At 29.2% G+C, this 19574-nt stretch overlaps 4 protein-coding genes across 8 annotated transcripts in view; 2 read left to right on the top strand and 2 right to left on the bottom strand.

The window, feature by feature from the left end:
* Window positions 1-19574, bottom strand: part of LOC149892448 (uncharacterized) — a 50848-nt gene that overhangs the window by 29779 nt on the left and 1495 nt on the right. The gene's annotated exons all lie outside the window — the stretch shown is intronic.
* LOC145182435 (uncharacterized) lies at window positions 109-7160 on the top strand. 2 transcript variants are annotated; one of them, XM_080057562.2, is made up of 12 exons: window positions 109-226; window positions 333-408; window positions 1610-1699; window positions 1811-2060; window positions 2217-2446; window positions 4683-4835; window positions 4925-5133; window positions 5272-5430; window positions 5542-5600; window positions 5704-5849; window positions 6013-6233; window positions 6415-7160. In XM_080057562.2, the coding sequence occupies exons 2-12, from the start codon at window positions 342-344 to the stop codon at window positions 7054-7056; spliced, it is 2226 nt and encodes a 741-aa protein (XP_079913688.2). In that variant the 5' UTR covers window positions 109-226; window positions 333-341; the 3' UTR covers window positions 7057-7160. The 2 variants fall into 2 exon arrangements, with proteins under 2 accessions (XP_079913688.2, XP_089933305.1); XM_090077179.1 differs by having other exon boundaries at window positions 151-226; window positions 304-408.
* On the top strand, window positions 12518-16608 carry LOC145184833 (uncharacterized). 3 transcript variants are annotated; one of them, XM_090077387.1, is made up of 3 exons: window positions 12518-12638; window positions 14923-15042; window positions 16177-16608. In XM_090077387.1, the coding sequence occupies exons 2-3, from the start codon at window positions 14932-14934 to the stop codon at window positions 16540-16542; spliced, it is 477 nt and encodes a 158-aa protein (XP_089933513.1). In that variant the 5' UTR covers window positions 12518-12638; window positions 14923-14931; the 3' UTR covers window positions 16543-16608. The 3 variants fall into 3 exon arrangements, with proteins under 3 accessions (XP_089933513.1, XP_079916747.2, XP_079916753.2); XM_080060621.2 differs by lacking the exon at window positions 12518-12638 and adding an exon at window positions 14433-14626; XM_080060627.2 differs by lacking the exon at window positions 12518-12638 and adding an exon at window positions 14510-14630.
* Window positions 17235-19574, bottom strand: part of LOC145184825 (acid-sensing ion channel 2-like) — an 11130-nt gene continuing 8790 nt past the window's right edge. For both annotated transcript variants that reach the window (XM_090077378.1, XM_080060602.2), the window contains 2 exons: window positions 18228-18319; window positions 17235-17944 (listed from right to left, as the gene is read on the bottom strand). In XM_090077378.1, coding sequence (XP_089933504.1) covers window positions 17835-17944; window positions 18228-18319 — 202 coding nt within the window. In that variant the 3' untranslated portion in view covers window positions 17235-17834. The remainder of the gene's footprint in view (window positions 17945-18227; window positions 18320-19574) is intronic.

The following is a 19574-nucleotide window of genomic DNA, read 5'->3' as shown; positions in this document are numbered from 1 at the left end:
TCGTTTAGATTTTTGTTTAGTATTATTGGCAAACAAATTTGCATTTTAATATTTTCTCTTTTAATGATGTTCCCAAACAGAGACGGAAAATGTTTTTCAAATTTTTCCGGTTGTCGAGCAAATGTTAGGTATACCGACAATGAGACGAGTCTATCATCGCTTCAGTAGTTTTTGGAACAGTTAAACACTTACTGTTCATAGCGGGGATAGCCGTTTTTTGGAAAAAGTAAGTCAATAGTACTTTTAAGTGGATTTATTTTACAATGAAATTCATGTTGTGATTTTCATAAACAAAATTAATAGAAACGGTTCCATTAACTACTTACATTTAGGGCACCAAGATGCGGTCTACTACAGTATGGTTGTTTGTAGCGCTACTTTCATTAGCACGGAGCACAGTGGTTAAAGGTATAACACTTTCTACAAAACCTGCAAATCTAATTAGTCCTGGGAGCTGGCAGATATTCTACAATATAATATTTCTTGCACTGAAATTTATGATTTGCAATCGTGGAAAATATTTAACACAGTTAAATCTTGTAGCAAAATATTTTATAATATTCTTTAACACTGCTGCTATTAAAAGATGAAACAAAGGTATAAATCAGTCTCCCATTTTCAGTTAAACGTTCTGTTAAAAGCAATAAAGTTTCTAATGAAATGTATTAGTGACCCGATGTTCCAACCACATCCCTTCACATCTCTTCACATCCCAAAACATCCTTGAACGACTAGACGTCGAACATTCGCCGAAAGGCGTTTGACGCCGATATGGCTTGGGAATTAATTAACGTCCTTCATTTGGTTTTAAAAATTAAACTGCAAAAATATAAGTGCTGGTTTAGATTTTCATGGCATAAAAGCAAACAGAAACTTCTCTAGTAACCTTCTTACGTTCTTACCAAATATGTTTACATTCTTAAGAATATTTTTAGAAATAAAAAAGACCGTGGATATTTAAAAATATAAAGAATTTTTTTTAACAAAAAAAAAAAAATAATAATAAGTAATTTATCGAAGGTATTTATTATTAAAATGTCTTTCAGTATTTAAAACTATTCACATTTTAATGTACAATTTCAACATTCCAAATTGTTTTAATATAAATAAGAATAAATTATTATTTTGCTAATAAACTCATTATTTTGCTAATAAATTCATGCGTAAGGAACGTCAAATGGCGAAATTTATAAATTTATAACACGCGTGTACACGATATTTTAAAGAGGCTTCCAAATCTTATTTGGGCGCTGGGCGGGATGAAGAACGGAAAAGTATTCAGGCAAATCTCGATTTCGAATTCAATAGTTACGAATTCTCAGCTCATGCGATTTCGGCGTCCAATAAGAATACTATATCGTCTCCAATACATGCTTAACCCTTTTTGATTCTGAGATATTTTTCAACTTGATGCTTTTGTAACAGTTCCATAAAAAATTGCGAATGAGAATCAGGTGCTGTGTTTAGTTGCAGTCTTGCACCTTACATCAACTTTAATGTAACATTATTCATAACTATTTTAACCTTTGCTACTGAAAATTCGCACCATATTTATAATTTATACTTTAAAATTTAATGTTTAAACATTAAAAATGAATTATGCCAAAAGATTTAGAGCCAACCGAGGAGCAATCCAACAAAAGAGATGTTCCAGCAGTTGCAGTTGTGGTACCTCAAACACTTGATGATGAAGGGAGATGTAAGAAATAAAAATTTTATTTACTGACATTAGCTTTCATTATGTTTTAAAAACTTTAATGACTTAAAAAATTTCCTTTGAGACTAATTATAATGCTTTAATTATTTTTAGTAACAAATATCACCATGAAAAAACTTCTATCTGAAACAAATAGATACCGCCTTATGCATGATGCTACTCCTCTTGGAAACTGTCCAGTTTGCTCAGAAGCAGCTCAAAAGCATGCAGATGAAATAGCACTTTCTGGTGTTACTAAGCCGGATCATAATTCAAAATATGGTCAGATAATTTTTTCATCAAAGGACCCTGAAGATATAAATCAAGGAGCAGACTACTTTGGAACACTTGTTCCTGCTCGAATGTATTTTTATTTTACTAATAAAATGCTTTTTCCTATCTTATCAAGACAAGCAACAGAAAAACCAGGACTTATATTTCTTTTGTTTGTCACAATCTTTTCATATAGTCTCATGTTGTTTTTTTTGTTTGATTTTCTGTATTTATTATTTTTATTTAGCTATAATCAAATAAAAAACTTTGATTTTGTAAAAGACGCTTTCAAGGAAAATGCAGCTGACTTCTCTCAGTTGGTCTGGGAAGGAAGTGAAGTTGTTGGATTTGCCAGTAAAAAAGCAGGTGATACTGTGTATGTAGTAATATACTTCAACCCAGCAGGAAACAATGAAAGCTTGAGCTTTTATGACAATGTTCACAGGGTAACTGGAGCTGGAGATGTGCAGCAAAAAAGTAAGTGAAATGACTTCCACTTTGAATTTAGTTTGTGTTTAATTAATAGTCAAGTTTTTGAAATAAATGAATTTTTCAATAGAATACTTTTTTGTGTGAATATTTTTAGATTTTATAGTTTTATATGTGATAGTAAGGGTAAGTATTTGTGCAAAATATAAAGACTAACAGTTTTAAATTGAAAGCAATAGTTTTTTATTATTTGGATTAAAATTGCTATCTTTTTACACACACACGCACGCATCCACACATCCACATACTTGCATGCATGCATGCATGCATGCATGTATGTATGTATGTATGTATGTATGTATGTATAGCACATACTCAAGTATATGTGCTTGATATACTTGAATATGTGATTGAGAGAGCATTATCTTTTTATGTAGAAATCTTTACCTTTAAATATAAAGTTACAAATCAAAACCTTCATAGGCTTTAATGACAGCTCTATGTTGACTATGTATTGCCTCACAAGTTAATTCCAGCTGGTCTGGATCAAGTTGGACCAATAGGTCTTAGCTGACGTCACAGACTGGATGGCAGACCAAACAACTTATATACAAAGGATTTTGGTCTGCCAATGACAGGGGCTACATTTGAAGAATCCAAAAATGAGCAGTTTCACTTTTGAAGAAATCATTAATTTTGTAAGCTCTGCATGCCAGCAATTATAACCTAGGGGATCAAAATGTCCTTGATGAATGTGATGTAGGTGTTTTGATTAACTTTTACATCTTCTAGCACGAAAACCTAAGGTATGGTATAGCCCTTTGAGCAAATTTCAACCAAACCATGTTTGTAGGGTGCTGTTTCTTGGTTCTGAAATTAGTTGAAATAACTTCTCTGCATTTACCAATGACGCTGTTTACCTGTTTGGTTTTGATTTAACTCTGAATATCTTCTCATCAAAATAGACAATAGGAATGCCATGATCATTCATGAGTTCAAGAAGTACTCTAACTCTTTGACTTCTCACCGCTCTACTTTTTCAAAAAACTTATTATTTCCAATTTTTCATGAATCAGTTGTTGCATTGTCTATCTGAATACTTTAATGTCTCTGGCAAGTCCTGATATAGTTCTGTTTTGACTTAGTTGCAGTTTGCAGACAGCAGTGCTCCCAAATTTGTTAGTTTTGAGCACTTTGGGCACAAATTCTTTGAGAACCTTGTAATTGTTAGCATGGCTCTATTCATCACTTACCAGTTGTACAATATTGGTTTTTTTAAACTAACTTCCTACAATTTTTTTACAGGAAGCTGGTTAAAAAAGATTTCATTTGTTTAAAATTTCTCCAATTTATGGGCTCTCCTGTATACCACCAAATCCAATTTGTAGAGAGTGCTAGTTTTTGTTTCTAGTAAACAATATTAAATCTGGTTCACTTAATGGTACATTTAGCTTTTATCTATTCATGCATTTATGGAAATATCTTCACCATGAGACACTTTATTACAATTGTTTTAACTTAATTTCCAGCAATATCTTTTATTAAATATTGTAGTTGTAGTACCAGATTCTCTCTTATAGTAACAGATTTTTAGGGTTCTTGTTAAATAGCAGATGTGAGCACTTAATTTAATATACATTCAAGTTTTATTTGTAATTTTAAAACCACTTAAGTTTCTTTGGTAGATAACTATGCTTAATAAAAATGTAAACTTCCATAGCCATCACAATGTGAACTTTAACATCAAAAATCTTCAAATTGTAAACATTGACAAAATGCAATCATAAACATTCCTAAAAAAAAAAAAAATAAAACAAAAAATAAAACAAAAGATTGTCTAAAGTACAGATATATTGTAAAATAATATACTTGTACATTAGAACAAGTTAAAAAATTTTTTACCATTTGGATATGTTGTCAAGTTTATTTCTTTACCAAATTTACTCCCTTTCTCTGACCCGCTCATCCTATAACTAATTTTTTATGGTGTGATTTACTTTTGTTAAGGAGCTTTGTTTAAGGACAATTTAAACATGCAATTCAACTCATGTTGAATAACTCAATGAAATAATAACTCACTTAGGATTATTAAGCTTTATTACTGCATGTTTGATGCTTAAATTTATCAAACAAGAAATTTATTGTACATTTTACTGTATGTAAAAGAAATAAAACTTTGAAATGTTGTCCTAGAAAATGTAACGTAGAATTAAGTGGCTGTCCTTCTGCATAAATTATTACTTTATTGTTACTGAAGTTTCCTAACATGTTCCTTCCATTTTAGTAAAATGCCCAGATGGTTGGAAAGTAAACGGTGCAAATTGTTACAAATTGTTTGAGGAAGAAATGGCTTGGGCAGATGCTGTTGATCATTGCAACGTTCTTAAGTCATCTCTGTTTTCTGGTGAAACTGTAGAAGAAGGGGCTTTTTTAAAAAGTAAATATTCACCTTAATAATTTAACAGCCAAAATTTAGTAACCAAAATAGAAAATATTTTTACTTTTCTTTTTCTTTTTGCACGTCAGCCATGCTGGTTGGAAGAAGCTCACCAACATGGATTGGAATGTCAGATATGGCTGCAAAAGGTGGATTCCAATTTGTAGATGGCACTCCATATGTCTATTCTGATTGGAGCCGAGAATCACAACAACTTGTTATTGATTTATGGAATACAAAGAAAGAAACTATTAAAAATCAATGCATAACTGCTTCCTATGAAGGGTGGAATTATAAGGTTATTTTTAGTTAATCCAGAAACATTATTTTTTTCATCTGATATCTATAACTTAAGTGAAAACACAAAGGAGGTTTTAAAGAAGAATACAATCTGATCCTGTGTGTCATGAAGTGTTCTTAATTTTCTTTCTTTAAGGATTGTGCTAAAAAACTGCCATTTGTTTGCAAGATGAGACCAAATGGAATGACTAGTTATTCTCTGGATTTATACTTCCCTGGTAGTTCATTTACTGATGATCTTTATGATGTAAACAGCCAACGATATGCAACAATGAAGGGTGTCATAATGAAAGCTGTAAACCATTTGTTAAAAAAAAGATTCTTATTGAAAGTTTTTTTAAGCAAAGTGATATTTTTGTTTTAATCTCACCATGAAATGCTTTTTTCCATCTGTTTCTGTCTTTAGTTTAATGAATCTTATGGTAAAGATATTTGGTTTGTTGGGTCAACGTTTTACCAATTTATGTAAGTAATTTATAATTATTTGTTGTTCACTTAATTTCTATTGATAAATGTCAACAACTTTTTCTGATATTAAAAGAAAACTTTGAGAAGAAATTATCTTAAGGTCTCGAGAAAATGGAGATGTAGCAGCATCTACTTTGTTACGATTTGCTCCTGATGTTCGTGCACCAGTTGATCCTATTACTAAGTTAAGAGATTACTTGAGAGGACAAACTGACTTGAAGATTTTGGCAGTTCGTTTAATTCCAGGTAAGTATCTAATAAAGAACTTGGAAAGCATTTTTCTTCTTTTAATTGCATTTTTCTTTTAAATGCATTTTTAATGCATTTTCAAAAAAAGTAACTAAATTTGTACATATTTTTTCATTTTTTAAAGTAGTTTTAAAAATACTCTTATACTACTGTATATCAGGTTCTGGCCGAGGCCTCCTTCCCCAACAGATCACTGGTACATGCCCATCTGGTTGTAGTGGTGACTGCTACCCAGAATGCAGACCTGGATGTTGTGGTCAAGTTAATTTAAATGCACCAGTTCAACCATCTGGATATACTGCTTGTTCTCAATATCCAAATTGTGGAACACCATGTCAGTCTAGCTGTTCTCAATCTTGCTGTCAGCAGAATCCATATCAAGTAAAAAAAATAAACAATTTTTTCAATTATTAAGTAATAAATATTTTTTAAATTGTTAATTAAACAGTAAGATTGTTAATTAAACAAAAAAATTTTCAAATAGTTTATTGCATCGATGTTGTGATATTGATGCATTAGTGTTTGATTTGTTTTGAAATCTTTATACTTTTATTTATGATAGCAATCATCAATGATGATGGGGTCAATAATGATTCAGCCTACTGAACAAAATTTTTGTCCCCAACACCCTGGTTGTGGCCAGCATTGTGCACCTAGATGTAGTTCTCAATGTTGTCAACAGCAAATGAGTCCTTCTTTTCAGTTACCTCAGATGTCAGTTTGCCCGCAATTTCCAAGTTGTTCCCCATCTTGTGCACCACAGTGCTCTCAACAATGCTGCCAACAACCATCAATGCCGCCTCAGCTGCCGCAGATGTCATCTTGCCCACAATTTCCAAGTTGCTCACCATCATGTGCACCACAGTGCTCTCAACAATGCTGCCAACAATCATCGATGCCTCTTCAATTGCCTCAAATGGGTTCTTGTCAACAAATGCCCGGTTGCTCAGCATCATGTGCGCCACTATGTTCTCAACAGTGCTGTCAGCAGCAATCTTTACTTCAGCAGTCGATAATGCAACAACCAATGATGATGCCACAAAACCTCTGCTCTATTCAACAACCTGGCTGCTCTAATGCTTGCGCTCCTGCCTGTCGACTAAGCTGCTGCAGTCTTGGAAGAATGAATCAAGGACGCAAACGAAGTCATGTGCACCACAAGAAACTGAAAGAGTCGCATAAGAAAAAACAAGATAAAGCTTGAGTATGCTTGCTTAGAATTATATCTCAAAAAACTCAGACTTCAAAACATTGTAATTAAAATCACTCTTACATACGAGAAACTAACGCAATGCAATTTAGAGAAAATATTTTTTATATTTGTTTTTCGCACTTTTTCTTTATAATTGTCTTTTTCAAGTATTCGCTTCAAATACAAGATTTAGGCTGCTCTAAAAACAATTGAAAAATTTATTTTATAAACTTTGTTTATAAAATGCATACACTTTTTATGTACTGGTATTATAAACAAATTTTTTATATTAAAAAAAAAAAGCTTCAAATTGTACATTTTATCTCGTTGCTTCCAAACCCTTTTTATAAAGCTACAGAGATTTTTGAAAAACTAATTAACAAAAAAAATGAAATAAAAATAAGATGTATTACTAATAGGCTTGAATAGTTATAAAAAAACAAAAATACTTTTGAAAAAATCAAGATAAAAAATGTTTCTGGATTTTAAATCGGCTTTGTAAAAGTTTGCATCCCCTAAATGCAAAAATTGAAATCTATTAGTAATAAAAGTTATTTACTTTCATGAAAACTTCCTCATTAACAGTAGAATAGTTAACTCACCAACATCAATATTGTTCACCATTTTCCAAAAGTCATGCACGTAGATAAACCTACAAATTTCAGCAGCTGAAAATACTACTGAGCTGAAACAATAAGCCACACAGTACACATATTTGCTCCAGTTCTTTTTATTTTTTTTTGTCGGTTCTTGTCCAATCGAATCTCATCATTTTTTTGTCCACTAATAATATTCTGTCTCTCCATGTGGTATCTAAAAATTTAAGCCAGCACTTTCTCTGTACACTTCAGGTCCCCATCAGCCTTCACTGAATAACTCACTAGATTTTTGACTTTTTCGTTTTTTTCTACGTCAATGAGGAATGCAGCAGAAATTGGAGTATCTCTTAGGTAAATTGCAAGTTCAGACAAATGCAAACATTGATAAATATTTACAAGCATCTATTATGATTGAAGTATTACTTTTTATTTTCTGTTTATTAATGATTTTCTGAAAAAATGTTTTTGTACTTTTTTGGTGTTCAGACAGTTTATGTCACTTTGTTCCACCTTTGTTCTATGTGCACCAAATTAACTTTCCAAAACTTTTTTGCCAGTTTTGCGAATTTTTAGCTTTTTTGCTGCTTCAACTCGATATCCCAAATACACCATTTGGGAAAGCCGAAAGTTACAAAAAATAATATGATTAAAGTTATAGAAGCGTACTGCAAAGTTGCAGAATCCAGCTAAAAGTTGGAGTTGCTACGTCTATAGCTAATGATCTTGGAAATGAAATGTCTTCCTATCAGTTTATAGGTTTATGATTTGACAATAAATATTATACAAAACAAAAAAATTAGGCAATTTAGTTCAGACATAACTAATAAAAAGAATACGACTTTTTAAGGAAAAATTCAAGTGACGAATCATTTAAGGCCATTACAAAACAATCTAAACTAACTTTAAATTTGGACATGAGCCAATATTTCTTCTAATATGAGTAAGCCGAAAACGAAATATTTTGAGCATGAAGGAAATGATGTACTGAATGGAAAGGGCAATTATAAAATCTAATTTGTATGAAAAAATAAATGTTGCCTCAGCATCCCTTTAGGAAAGATTCAAAATGCTAAATTCATGTGACAAAAAAAAGTTTGAACAAAGAACCACCAAAATATGAAATGCATGTGAGTTTTGAGTTTTTGAAATTTAGAAGTTGCGCTTACGAAATCATAATAGACAAGTTATTCTTAGAAGCACTACCTTTTTTAAAAAAATCATCGAATGATACGTATAAAGTTTTAAAGTATATTATAGTAGAACCTTTAATTAGAAATTTGTTCAATGGTTCAATTCGTATTTTGCTTCTTCTATTTCAGTGATGCAGAATTTTTTCTAAACTAAATCTCATAAGCAGCTTTTTACATTTCATAATGGGTCAGACCCTTGTTTCATAATGGGTCAGACCTTACCCTTGTTTCATAATGGGTTAGAACATACACCTGTTTTAACTTTAATTTCTGTCAAAAATGAATGAAGTTGGTCCTTTAATTATTCGGATTTAACTGATGAGTTTGCATCTGTAAAAGTTCCAAAAAATAAGTTTTGAACAAATGTTTGTCACGATGGATTCAGCATACACACCAACAACAACATCAACAATAACAACAATGGCAATAAATAGGTTGGGGCTGAGATTTATAAAGTTTTATGCGCGTATTTTTTTGCATCCAAAAAAAAAAAAAGTTGGTTTTTCTCGCTGAAAAATTAAGAAAGTTTGTTTTCCTTTTTTTAAAAAATTTACAAAAAAATTTTTGGACAGATATCTAGTAATCTATAGATCTATTCAGTAACTCGGGCCTTGTAGCACCCAAACCAAATTAAAATTATGGTTGATAAAGCTTGCATAAATATATATGTGTGTGAAAGACTAAAAGGCTTGCATAATTAACTAATTTTTTTTATAGCTGAAATAGTCGGTATTAACCACTGTTGCAACTTATCAATGTCTTATTTGATAGAAACTAGAATTATTGGAGCGTATTATAACTACATGGAACTACTTCAAATATCCGCAAAATTTTTGCGCTAGCTGTTGTTTAGTGTTTAACTGCTACTTAACAAAATTCTTCTCTAACAATCATTTAATTTTTTTTTTCTTATATTTCTCCTGAAAGAAAGAATAATATTAATTGAAAGAAAGCTTTAGTATTAAAATTACTAAAACTGATGATACGAAGAAACAGTTCTTTTAAACAAAAAAAAAATGATATGCAGACAAAAAGAGAAGTTGGACAAAAAATTAAAAAAAGAAAAATCCAAAATGTTGTTAAAACACGAAAATAGGTTCGAACAACTTGATCAGTTTAATTAGAATGCCATCTAAATTTGCAGTAGTAAAAAGATTCAAAATATTTGTGTGTTATGAAAACTTATCAAAATAAGTTGCTTGGCAAACTCACAGAGTTATATAACAAATTTTCATTGAAAAACCAAAAGAAGATCTAGTAACTACTTTTCCCGATTTATATTACTGATTCTAAAGGTCCAAGTGGCAAACAAGTAATAGCTGGTTATTCTACTTATAGATTAGCTGACCCAAAATCAGTTCATTCATGTAAGTGAAAAATTCCTATAGTCAGCAACTTTTTTGTTAAAAACATTGTGTTGGATAGAAATACGTCTTATCATTATCCGTAGAAAATGCTTCTAAGAAAGAAGTAAATAAATTGATATTGTTATGTCAAGAAAATTTGAAGAAGGAAAGTTGGTGTCTCCATTTTGACGGAAAATTTACAAATCATAATAAACACCAAAGTGTAGTTCTGAAAAATGTGATAGAGGAAATCAAAATAGTCCGCTGTCCTTATCTTAAAAAATGGCAAAGAAAAAACTATTTTTTAAAGGACAGGTAGAAATTACAAATATTTTTGATTTATAGAACTATAAAGATGATTATAACAGGCATATATGCTGTTATAATCATCTTTATAGTTATAAAAAAAAAAAAAGGTACTATTGTTATACGGAAAAAATAAAACAGTATGTTTCATTCCAACATCACGTTCTAGACAGAAACTGTGTACCCTATCTACCTCACTAAATTTGTATTACAGTTTTAATCGACAAGTGAAATTTTGTTAGTGGTAATTGGCACAAACTATAATTTGGGTGGCGTAATTTTAATGAGAATGAATTTAGTATTCTTGAAGAAGATATCAATAAAGTTTTTAGTTGTATAAAAGTTCTCACTTGTTTGAAGACGCATCGGACTAAAGAATCATTACTTTTTATTAAAATCCAGGCAGCAATATATGTGCTGAAAGATCAGTTGCTCAAGATTTGCTCAAATGCACAAACTCTGAGAAAATTGACTTAAATTTATTTTATTTATTTTATTTATATTATTAACTTAAATTAATTTATTTTGCCAAATATTAAAAGAAAAAGTAAAAAAAAAAAAAAGATCATCTGCTTTTAACTTTTTTTCAAAACTAAAAGTAGATAAATCACTATTTTAGTGTATGTATATGTGTATGTGTGTATATATACCATCATAATCAGAATAGGCATGTGCTATGATATTTTTGTCATTATCATAATAGAAATAATGACGATGGTGAAGATGAAGGTTACCGAGGTGATCGAGGGTGATAATTATATTGGCGGAAACGGCAGTAATAATTATAAAATACTTTGGTCTTTGCAAAAGAACATCCCAAAGTAAAAAGTGGCATTTTTACTTTCAAAAACTGGGTTACAAAATATTGAGCGTTACATATGAACCATAATTCTAGCTCAATTATTGTATATATGTGACGACCATACAATTCTCATCACAAATCGGAAACAATCAGGAATTTTTGTGAAAGAATTTGCAAAATGTTCCGGACAGTAATCAAATATTGTGTAATTGTAATTGTGGATGAAAATAGTTAAAAGTTGTAGTGCGTGGGTTCGTAACAAATTACATTTTTAAATCAATCGAGTTGAAAAATCAGCGAATTATTTCTGTTTAACTTTATTTTAGCTTACGCATATTAAAGTATCAAAGTTATAAACTTAAACATCTAAAATTTTTAACGTTAAAAAGATGTTAAAAATATTTTGATACCGCTAAAATTTAACAATTTTTAAAACATCATCATATGACGAAATTTCTTTTTTTTTCTTCATCGTGTTATTATTAGGGAGGATGGGGATAGGGGTGGGAGTGTTAGTGAGGGTGTAGATAGAGAATGGGGGTTGGAGTGAGGATGATGGACTTCCTAAAATTTGAGTCAAACTAATGAAGAAAGTATGTCTTTTCTTACCCTTGGAGCAATGTTTCACATTCTTTATGGATTTTACTTTAAGATTTATTGCTGACTGTTAAATGTGAAAACCAATAAAATTTTTTATAACCGTGATAATTTTTATGATAACTATATATTGTATTATTATTATTATTATTATTATTATTTTATTAGCTTTAACAAAAAGAAAAAGAAAATAAACAAGAAAACCGAAAAAAAAGAAAGAAAAGTTCAAATACTAAAACCAAACTCATTAAGATAAATCAAAAACATTCAAAACAAATAAAACGAAAAAATAATAATTTTTAGTTTTTTTTTATTTAAAAAGAATTTTAATTTTTTTGGTTGCAGATTGTTTATTGTATTGCATAAAAATCGGAATCAACGTAAACAAGGCAAGTAAGGCAATCAACGTAAGTATGTCAAGTTCGATATTGTACGTCGTGGCCGATATTTCGTTGCTCTACATCTTATGAAAAAGCTGACATTTTTCAGGCGACTATATTGCTAAAATTATTCACAATTGATTTAGAAATAAAAAATTTATTTTCAAGTTTTTTCTTTCTTTTAGCTATAATTAGTTAATAAAAGAGAAAACATGTCATCAATTTTTTGGGGGGCGTTATTCTTGTGAGGATATCCTTGTAAAAAAACGGAGGAACTGCATCAGCATCATTAAACTCTACTAACTTTAAAAAAGGAGCTTTGAACGCCGAGTGAAAATTGGAACAAGCGAACAGTTTGTTAAACAACATAAAAGGTATCACAATGAAAACAGTTTTTTTTATTTGTTTGTACGAAATCATTTATTAATTTTTATTATTCTTTATCAATCAGTATAAAACTGACATAATCAACTCTGCAACATATAACCATCATTAATTCCACTTGATGAAGATGATTTCAGGCACACAAAAATATAAGATTCCATTTCCAGAGTTTGTTTAATAATGTGTTATAACTTCCTTGTCTATGTGGATGGATGTAGTTGAATTAATTATTCATATAATTTGTTTGCTCTAATGATTTATTTATAAATAATTGTTCAAATCTTTTTTTTTATTACTTTATTATTACATATTACAAAACTTTGTGTTTGTGAGCGCGTGTGTGTGTGTTTATATATATATATATATATATATATATATATATATATATATATATATATATATATATATATATATATATATATATATATATATATATATATATATATACACACACACACACATTTACACAAGAGTTAAAATTACGATCACGTGTTATCATAAAAGGTTTTTTAATATCTATCATCGTAAATCAAATTTTAATGTTTTTTTTTTTCTTTTCTTTAAAATATTAACATTGTATAGCGTTAATTGCATAAAATAAAGTAAACAGAAAATTTTTAAAGGTTTTGAAACAAAAAAATAATATTCTGTAAAAATATGTTTAAAAAAAAAGATTCTGTAGCATAGTATTCTACAATGTTTAACGGAAAATTTTTCGGCGACAAGGAATTATTGTTACATTTTAGCGAGTGCATACCAACAGCTGCGTTATATTTTATCAAATTAAGTTCTAAGGTTTGTTAGTAAGTTTACGTTTTCTAAATAAACGTAAACAGTAGATATAATCTTCAGTGACAAAAAAAAAAAAAATTTAAAAATCAAAATCTTCAACATTACATGGTTCATTAACAATATGCATACCACGCAAATCTGTTTTCGTTCATGAACTTGAAATTTTAAAACTCGATAAAATCATGTAAAAAGAAGTTTAATTAAGATGCTCACACTTTTTTTTGTTAAATTAGTTGTTCGAGTATGGTCTTAATTTTTCATATGCAACTTAAAAACTATTTTTTCGCGTTTACAACTTTGCTTTGGTGAACAAACTTTTGGGGGCGTTAAATTCCAAATTTTACCACTTTCATGTTGTATTGTATGGGTTGTAAAAAGTAAAGTTATAAGAGTTACTTCTTTAAATTAAGCAGGCATTTTACTTAATGCAATCTAGAGGTATTGTTTGATGCAATCTAGAGGTATTGTTTGATGCAACGTATAGATAATTAACTTTACAACAACTAAACCTACCAAATATTTCCTGGGGAAAATAAGTCATAAATTAATTTTGTAAATAAGTAGCTTGTGATATAAATATAAAGCCTTTGAATTATCAAAATTAAAGAAAACGCGGGCGAAATAAATAAAAAAAACTATCGGCTATCTCACGGTTTAAACAGCAAAGTCTGATGCACAATGCCTAGTTTAAAAGACTGGCTTTATGACGCTGGCTCAAGATTATTTCCCTTTTCAAACTTATTTCCCTTGATAGACATTGCTTTTTACGTCATCGAATGATGTATTAATTTTTCCCTTGTGTGCAAAAAAGTTATTTTGTTTTAGGCTTTGTTTTTTTATTTTGGTTTTCTGTAAAACAATTTCCTTTATATATCACCAGATGAGATTTCTTCTATTTTTGTTTTATCTGATTTTGTTATCGTTTCATTGTTTTTAATTGTCTGGTTACAATGCGGTTTTCTTTCAAGAAGAATCCTTCCGAAGAAAAGTCTGTGTTCCTGAGCAGACTGCTGTGGTGGGGCATTAGGCTGAACATTTATTTTTTTACCATGACCTCTTATTTAGATGTGTAAAACTACATAAACTCATTTCAAGGTCAGTTAACAACAACTAAATACTTATACATCGGAATAAAAATTACAAGAACTTTTCGATTTTTTGAAGATCGAAGAATACATCAACTAAAGTAGGTAAAAATAAAAAAATAAAAAAATTGGAGAATTTCTGAATTATCGAGGTTAAGACTTGGGTTAATTTGAGTGTTGCATTTATTTTTCACTAAACCTTTGTCATATAATTATTATAATTATTTAATCGACTTTTATAAAAAGTTGCAGTTAGTTGGTTTGTCACTATCATAAGATATCAACCGTGAATTTCGCATAGTAAATATTTTAGCAAAGAAAAACAAATTAATGTAATAAATTATTTTTTTTTCATATTTCAATCCTTACTAATTAAAGGTTCCTCCTTTTTTTTCAGATATCTAAAATGAAGTTTAATGACATATACATCACGATTATTGCTCTAGTTTTTCTACAAAAATACATCGAATGTTTGGCTAGTTTGGGAAACGGATCAATTAAAGGCCAAAAATCATTGGTGAGTAGATAATCGTTTTGATAATGCCTAACGTTTTGGGTCAATAACCTTGTCATCCATTATTATCATTCTAACACTGTTTTGAAATAGCATAACTTTAACAAGGCGTTTTTTTACGTTTAAACTAAATGACGCAAGGTAACTTTTTTTCTTATGAAACTCCAATATTGATAAGAAAAGTTTCCACTTAATTATAAATATTTGATTGTTTGAAATGCACCATATATAAGACTCGAAAAACAAACAAATTAAATTGAACTTTTTTTAAGCGATACTAAAGTGAATGTTAAACGATTTCTTGTTTTAGTTTTTTGATAGTTGAAGATCTGTAGCGACTTCTACCAGTTCAAGATACCTCATTGACTTTTTTATTTTCTCGAGCTTTTGTTGACTCACGTTGAATAACAGTAAAAGAAAAAAAAAACAAAAAACAAGAAAATATGTATTTTTATAATTCATAAAAACACAAAAACGACACAAACATCACAAACATTTCTTCATTTTGGATTGATAAATCGGCAAGTGTAGAAATAGTTAAAGTTTTAAAACCATATATAAACAAATGAAAATTAACTTGATTAACCAATCCAAATTTAATTAAGTATTAATAATAAAATAAGTAAACAATTTACATTTACATTTTGTTTAAAAATCTGTCGAACAAAAAATACTTAAAATTTTATAATAAAGTAACGAGTCCAATAAGTTAACGAGTGTGTATTGTGAAAATGAGCGCACTACACAGTGTTCGAACGAGTTTAGTAATGCAAATACTGTATTCGTTTTTATTTTAGAGTATTGGTGGGTGTTGTTAAGCGCATATGCGAGTCATAGTAAATTCAAAGCATAAGAATGGTGTGGCGCCTAAAGTTTTTTCAATAAGTGTTTAAAGTGCATAAAGTAGTTTACAATACGGAATATTTCGGAATGAAGTTAAAATAACTAACACCTGTACTCTTTACCTATTTGGAAAACCAAATCAGCCGTTCATAAAAAAAAATCATTTTTAAAAAAAAGCACCGGATTGGTTCCCTTTTTCTATATGCTTTATCTTCTCTTGATTTTTTGTTTAAACAATCAATGCATGCAACATAAATGAATGTATCCTGTTAAGAGCCTTAATTGTTATTTTAGACAGAGAAGCTACGTTTATTCTGTCAAATGAAACCATATCTATGTACCGAAGGTGATGATAACCTAATTGAAACAACACTTTTACGCGCTCAAACTCGTGATTATGGATTAAAAAATACTGCCTCGATTACAAGTGGGAAAGCTAATAAAAAAAAAACGGTTTACACTGAGTTGTATTCTTTGTTAGGTGATTTAGAACGCAACCTTAATGATGCAAACCAGAAAAAAAAACGAGATAAAACCAATATAACTTCGTTGAAAAACTCCATCAAAGCCAACATACTCCTCAGATATCTATATGATTTAATATCCTCAGAACAACTGAAGAATCGAAGTACTTTTAAAGAAGAGCAAAGGGACAAGTAGCCTTTAGGAAAAATTATTGTTTTAAAAAACTAAAATTTTGGTTTTTAACCTAAGTTATATCAATATCAACATATTTATTATCATTTTTTATATTCCATCTTTTACTTCTTTTAGGGTACCTTCTCATGTACTCAAATTGAAGTTCACCCCTGGTGTAAAATAGCTTTTTATCAAGTGTTCATTTTTTCATCGGGTTTTGGCCACAACAACTAGTTATTTTTATAACCAAAGTGAAAAATGTTCCGGGGTGATGTGAGTATATATAAGGGAGCATTTGTTAGGTTCAAACAATGCTTACTTTCAGCTTATGTGAAGGCACCCTCCTTTAAGAACAAAGAAAGAGTTTATTATAAGTCAATTCTTACAAAAAAAAAAACCACTTTATTGTTAAATAATCCACGAAAATCATTTTGTAATAAATTTTAAAAGTTTTTTGTTATTTTTTGTTTCTTTATTTGTTTCATTATTTGTTTCTTATTACTGATTTGTAAAATCAGTAATAAGAAACAAATAATGCTTTTTTTATAATAATTTACTTTTTGTATATCTACATTTTTTTTTTTAGTATTTATGAGAGAAGTAAGGTGGGAGTTTATAAAAAACTCCTGGTACAATTTGTTAGTAAACATTTTTGTATTTATTATTTCACCAAAAAAAATTTAATGTAATTAATATAATAGAAGAGTAAGAGATATTTATAAAGTATTATTATCAAAATGTCTGGTACTAGAACCACTGCAATTTGTTCAAATACTCTTGTTAAAAATATATCTAATATAAGATTTGTCAAACAACGTATACACAAGTTATTTGTAAATCTAGAAAAGACATTTAAACAGACATGACACTACACACATCTGGATTTTTTTAATATAAATTATGTGGAAAAAAGCTTAGCGAAAACCTTTTTAATGCCAAGGATAACAAAAACCTATGAATGACTTTCAAAAACCATATAGAAACCATATAATAAAAGTTGCATCTTCTGAAAACCTTATATAAATCTCGTAAAAAATTGTATCTTTCTAAAGAAACTCAAAATTTTTTTGAGTTTCTTTAGAAAGTGTTTAACACTATTAAAGGTATCAAAATATGAACAAAACATTTTTTGGGTTTTTGCAATGAAACCGCAATCAGGTATTTTGATTTTGAAATTTTACATAGCTTTTATTGCATTCGTGACATTCCTAAGATTTGTTTTGAGAAAAACCTAAACAATTGTTCGATTATATTAGATTTGGAAGTTAGATTATATTAGATGACGAAGATGATTTAAGTCTTAGCTTATGAGTTTAAATTCTCAGTAACTGATGATATACAAAGAATATAAGGAGATCCATAAATTCCACAAACGTCAGGAGGCTGGCTCCTAACATAATTCCAATCTCACCACCCATATCACCTGGAGAAAAATATACAACATTATTAGCAAATAAGGAATGTTTAAGAGAAAAATACAAGAAAAAAATATGTTCCCGTTTTTTGACAGTATTTTAGAATTAAATTCTTTTATTCATTAGTAAAATAATCAAATTATCGATATATTATCGATATATTATTGATAAATTATCGATAAATTATCAATAACATTTTTATATCACTTTTAACTAAAAGTTCAAAATAAAGTGTTAACTTATTAAAGGTATGTTTTTCTATTGATTGCAAATCAATTAAAGTTTCCTAACCAAGAAACTGATAAAAGTCTAACGTGGCTTCTTGTTCGTGAATCTCTTTCTTGATTTCTCCGAAAAAGAATATGACGTAAATTATATTTTCTCTAAATTAAAAAATATTTTTTAATTTTTAAAATATTTCATTTAAAATAAAAAAAATTAAACAACATATTATGTAAATGTGTAAACATTACTTAGTGAAACATTTAAGAAACTAAATTTAGTGGTGAGTTCACTTCGTTAAATGATTCTATTTTTTTTTAGTTGGAACCCCCGTAGCCTTGTTTCCGCAAGGTTTTATAAGTTTTCAGTACTGATGTGTTTCCATCATAACCTGCTTAACTACACTATCTGATTTATTTTATTAACAGCTCAAACATAAAAAACAAGTTAGTATGGTGTATCGAACTAAAAAGATTTTAGACAAAAAGAGAAATCAGCATTAAAAATTTGTTGAGTACTATTTAAATTACATGAGTTTGAGTACTAGTTGAGTAGCATCTTTACAATTTATTGTACTATAACAATATAAATTTATTCTTACAAAATACTTTAAAAGTATTCAAAGAAGTCTTTGGTTTACAACTTTACATGCTGTTATACTTTATTAGCCTTACCGTGTCCTGCTTACTCAAATTATCCTGCTTACTCACTGCTTACTTCTGTTTGTGATAATTAACTCGAACACAAAATTCTTTTCTTTCTATAGCTGTAGTAAGCATCATTACATATTTTGTATTGATCGTATGTTAGTCCACTCAAAAAATGACTTGAATGAGCTGAAATTGCAAATACCGGAAGACCAAAGTACGGAATTGGTAAGTGCAAATTAGCGCATTTCCCAAAGATGAAAAATTCAAGTACAAAAACTCCACTGCATATTCATGCTAAAAAAGTATGAATATGTAGCGGAGGGGATGCAGAGGAGATAAGCACACCTAACTATATTACATTGCAGATAATCCAATACCATCATCTTAATAAAAAAAAGTTGCAGGAAAAACTAAATAAATTTGAAAAATTAGTTTTTAGTTGAATCTGGATGGGATCTGTTTAACTGTTTTGTAGATATTTATAAGCTTTGCCTATTGCTCTAAGTAACTTAGAAAGCATAGTTAAAAATACAAATTAAATTGGTTAAAAAAGACAAGTTCAACAGGTTTAAAGCATTTTATAAATTTTAGGTTTACCTTCTCTTTTATTTGATAGCAAATTATTTGCGATAAACAATTTCATAACATTAGGATAACTAATTCTCACTTTATTAAGCAATAACCAAACTTTTTGCTTGACCTGATCATTAAATTAGCTTCTTTAATGCCACAATTGATTTTTTAGCCAGCATTTGCTGTTTTTTAG

Source organism: Hydra viridissima, unplaced genomic scaffold (assembly GCF_058129835.1).
Source record: "Hydra viridissima isolate aposymbiotic clone 2 unplaced genomic scaffold, HvirCarnegie_v1 scaffold_2, whole genome shotgun sequence".
Lineage (NCBI taxonomy): Eukaryota > Metazoa > Cnidaria > Hydrozoa > Anthoathecata > Hydridae > Hydra > Hydra viridissima.
This window is presented reverse-complemented; position numbering and strand designations above follow the sequence as displayed.

What these genes read in the sequence shown, in the direction of transcription:
- LOC145184833 (XM_090077387.1), top strand. Translation starts at nt 14,932, where the DNA reads ATGAAGTTTAATGACATATACATCACGATTATTGCTCTAGTTTTTCTA. An exon ending in TTAAAGGCCAAAAATCATTG is followed by an intron (nt 15,043 to 16,176) that starts GTGAGTAGATAA and finishes TTGTTATTTTAG; the next exon opens with ACAGAGAAGCTACGTTTATT.
- LOC145182435 (XM_080057562.2), top strand. Translation starts at nt 342, where the DNA reads ATGCGGTCTACTACAGTATGGTTGTTTGTAGCGCTACTTTCATTAGCA. An exon ending in ATGAAGGGTGGAATTATAAG is followed by an intron (nt 5,134 to 5,271) that starts GTTATTTTTAGT and finishes TCTTTCTTTAAG; the next exon opens with GATTGTGCTAAAAAACTGCC. An exon ending in TCAACGTTTTACCAATTTAT is followed by an intron (nt 5,601 to 5,703) that starts GTAAGTAATTTA and finishes AATTATCTTAAG; the next exon opens with GTCTCGAGAAAATGGAGATG.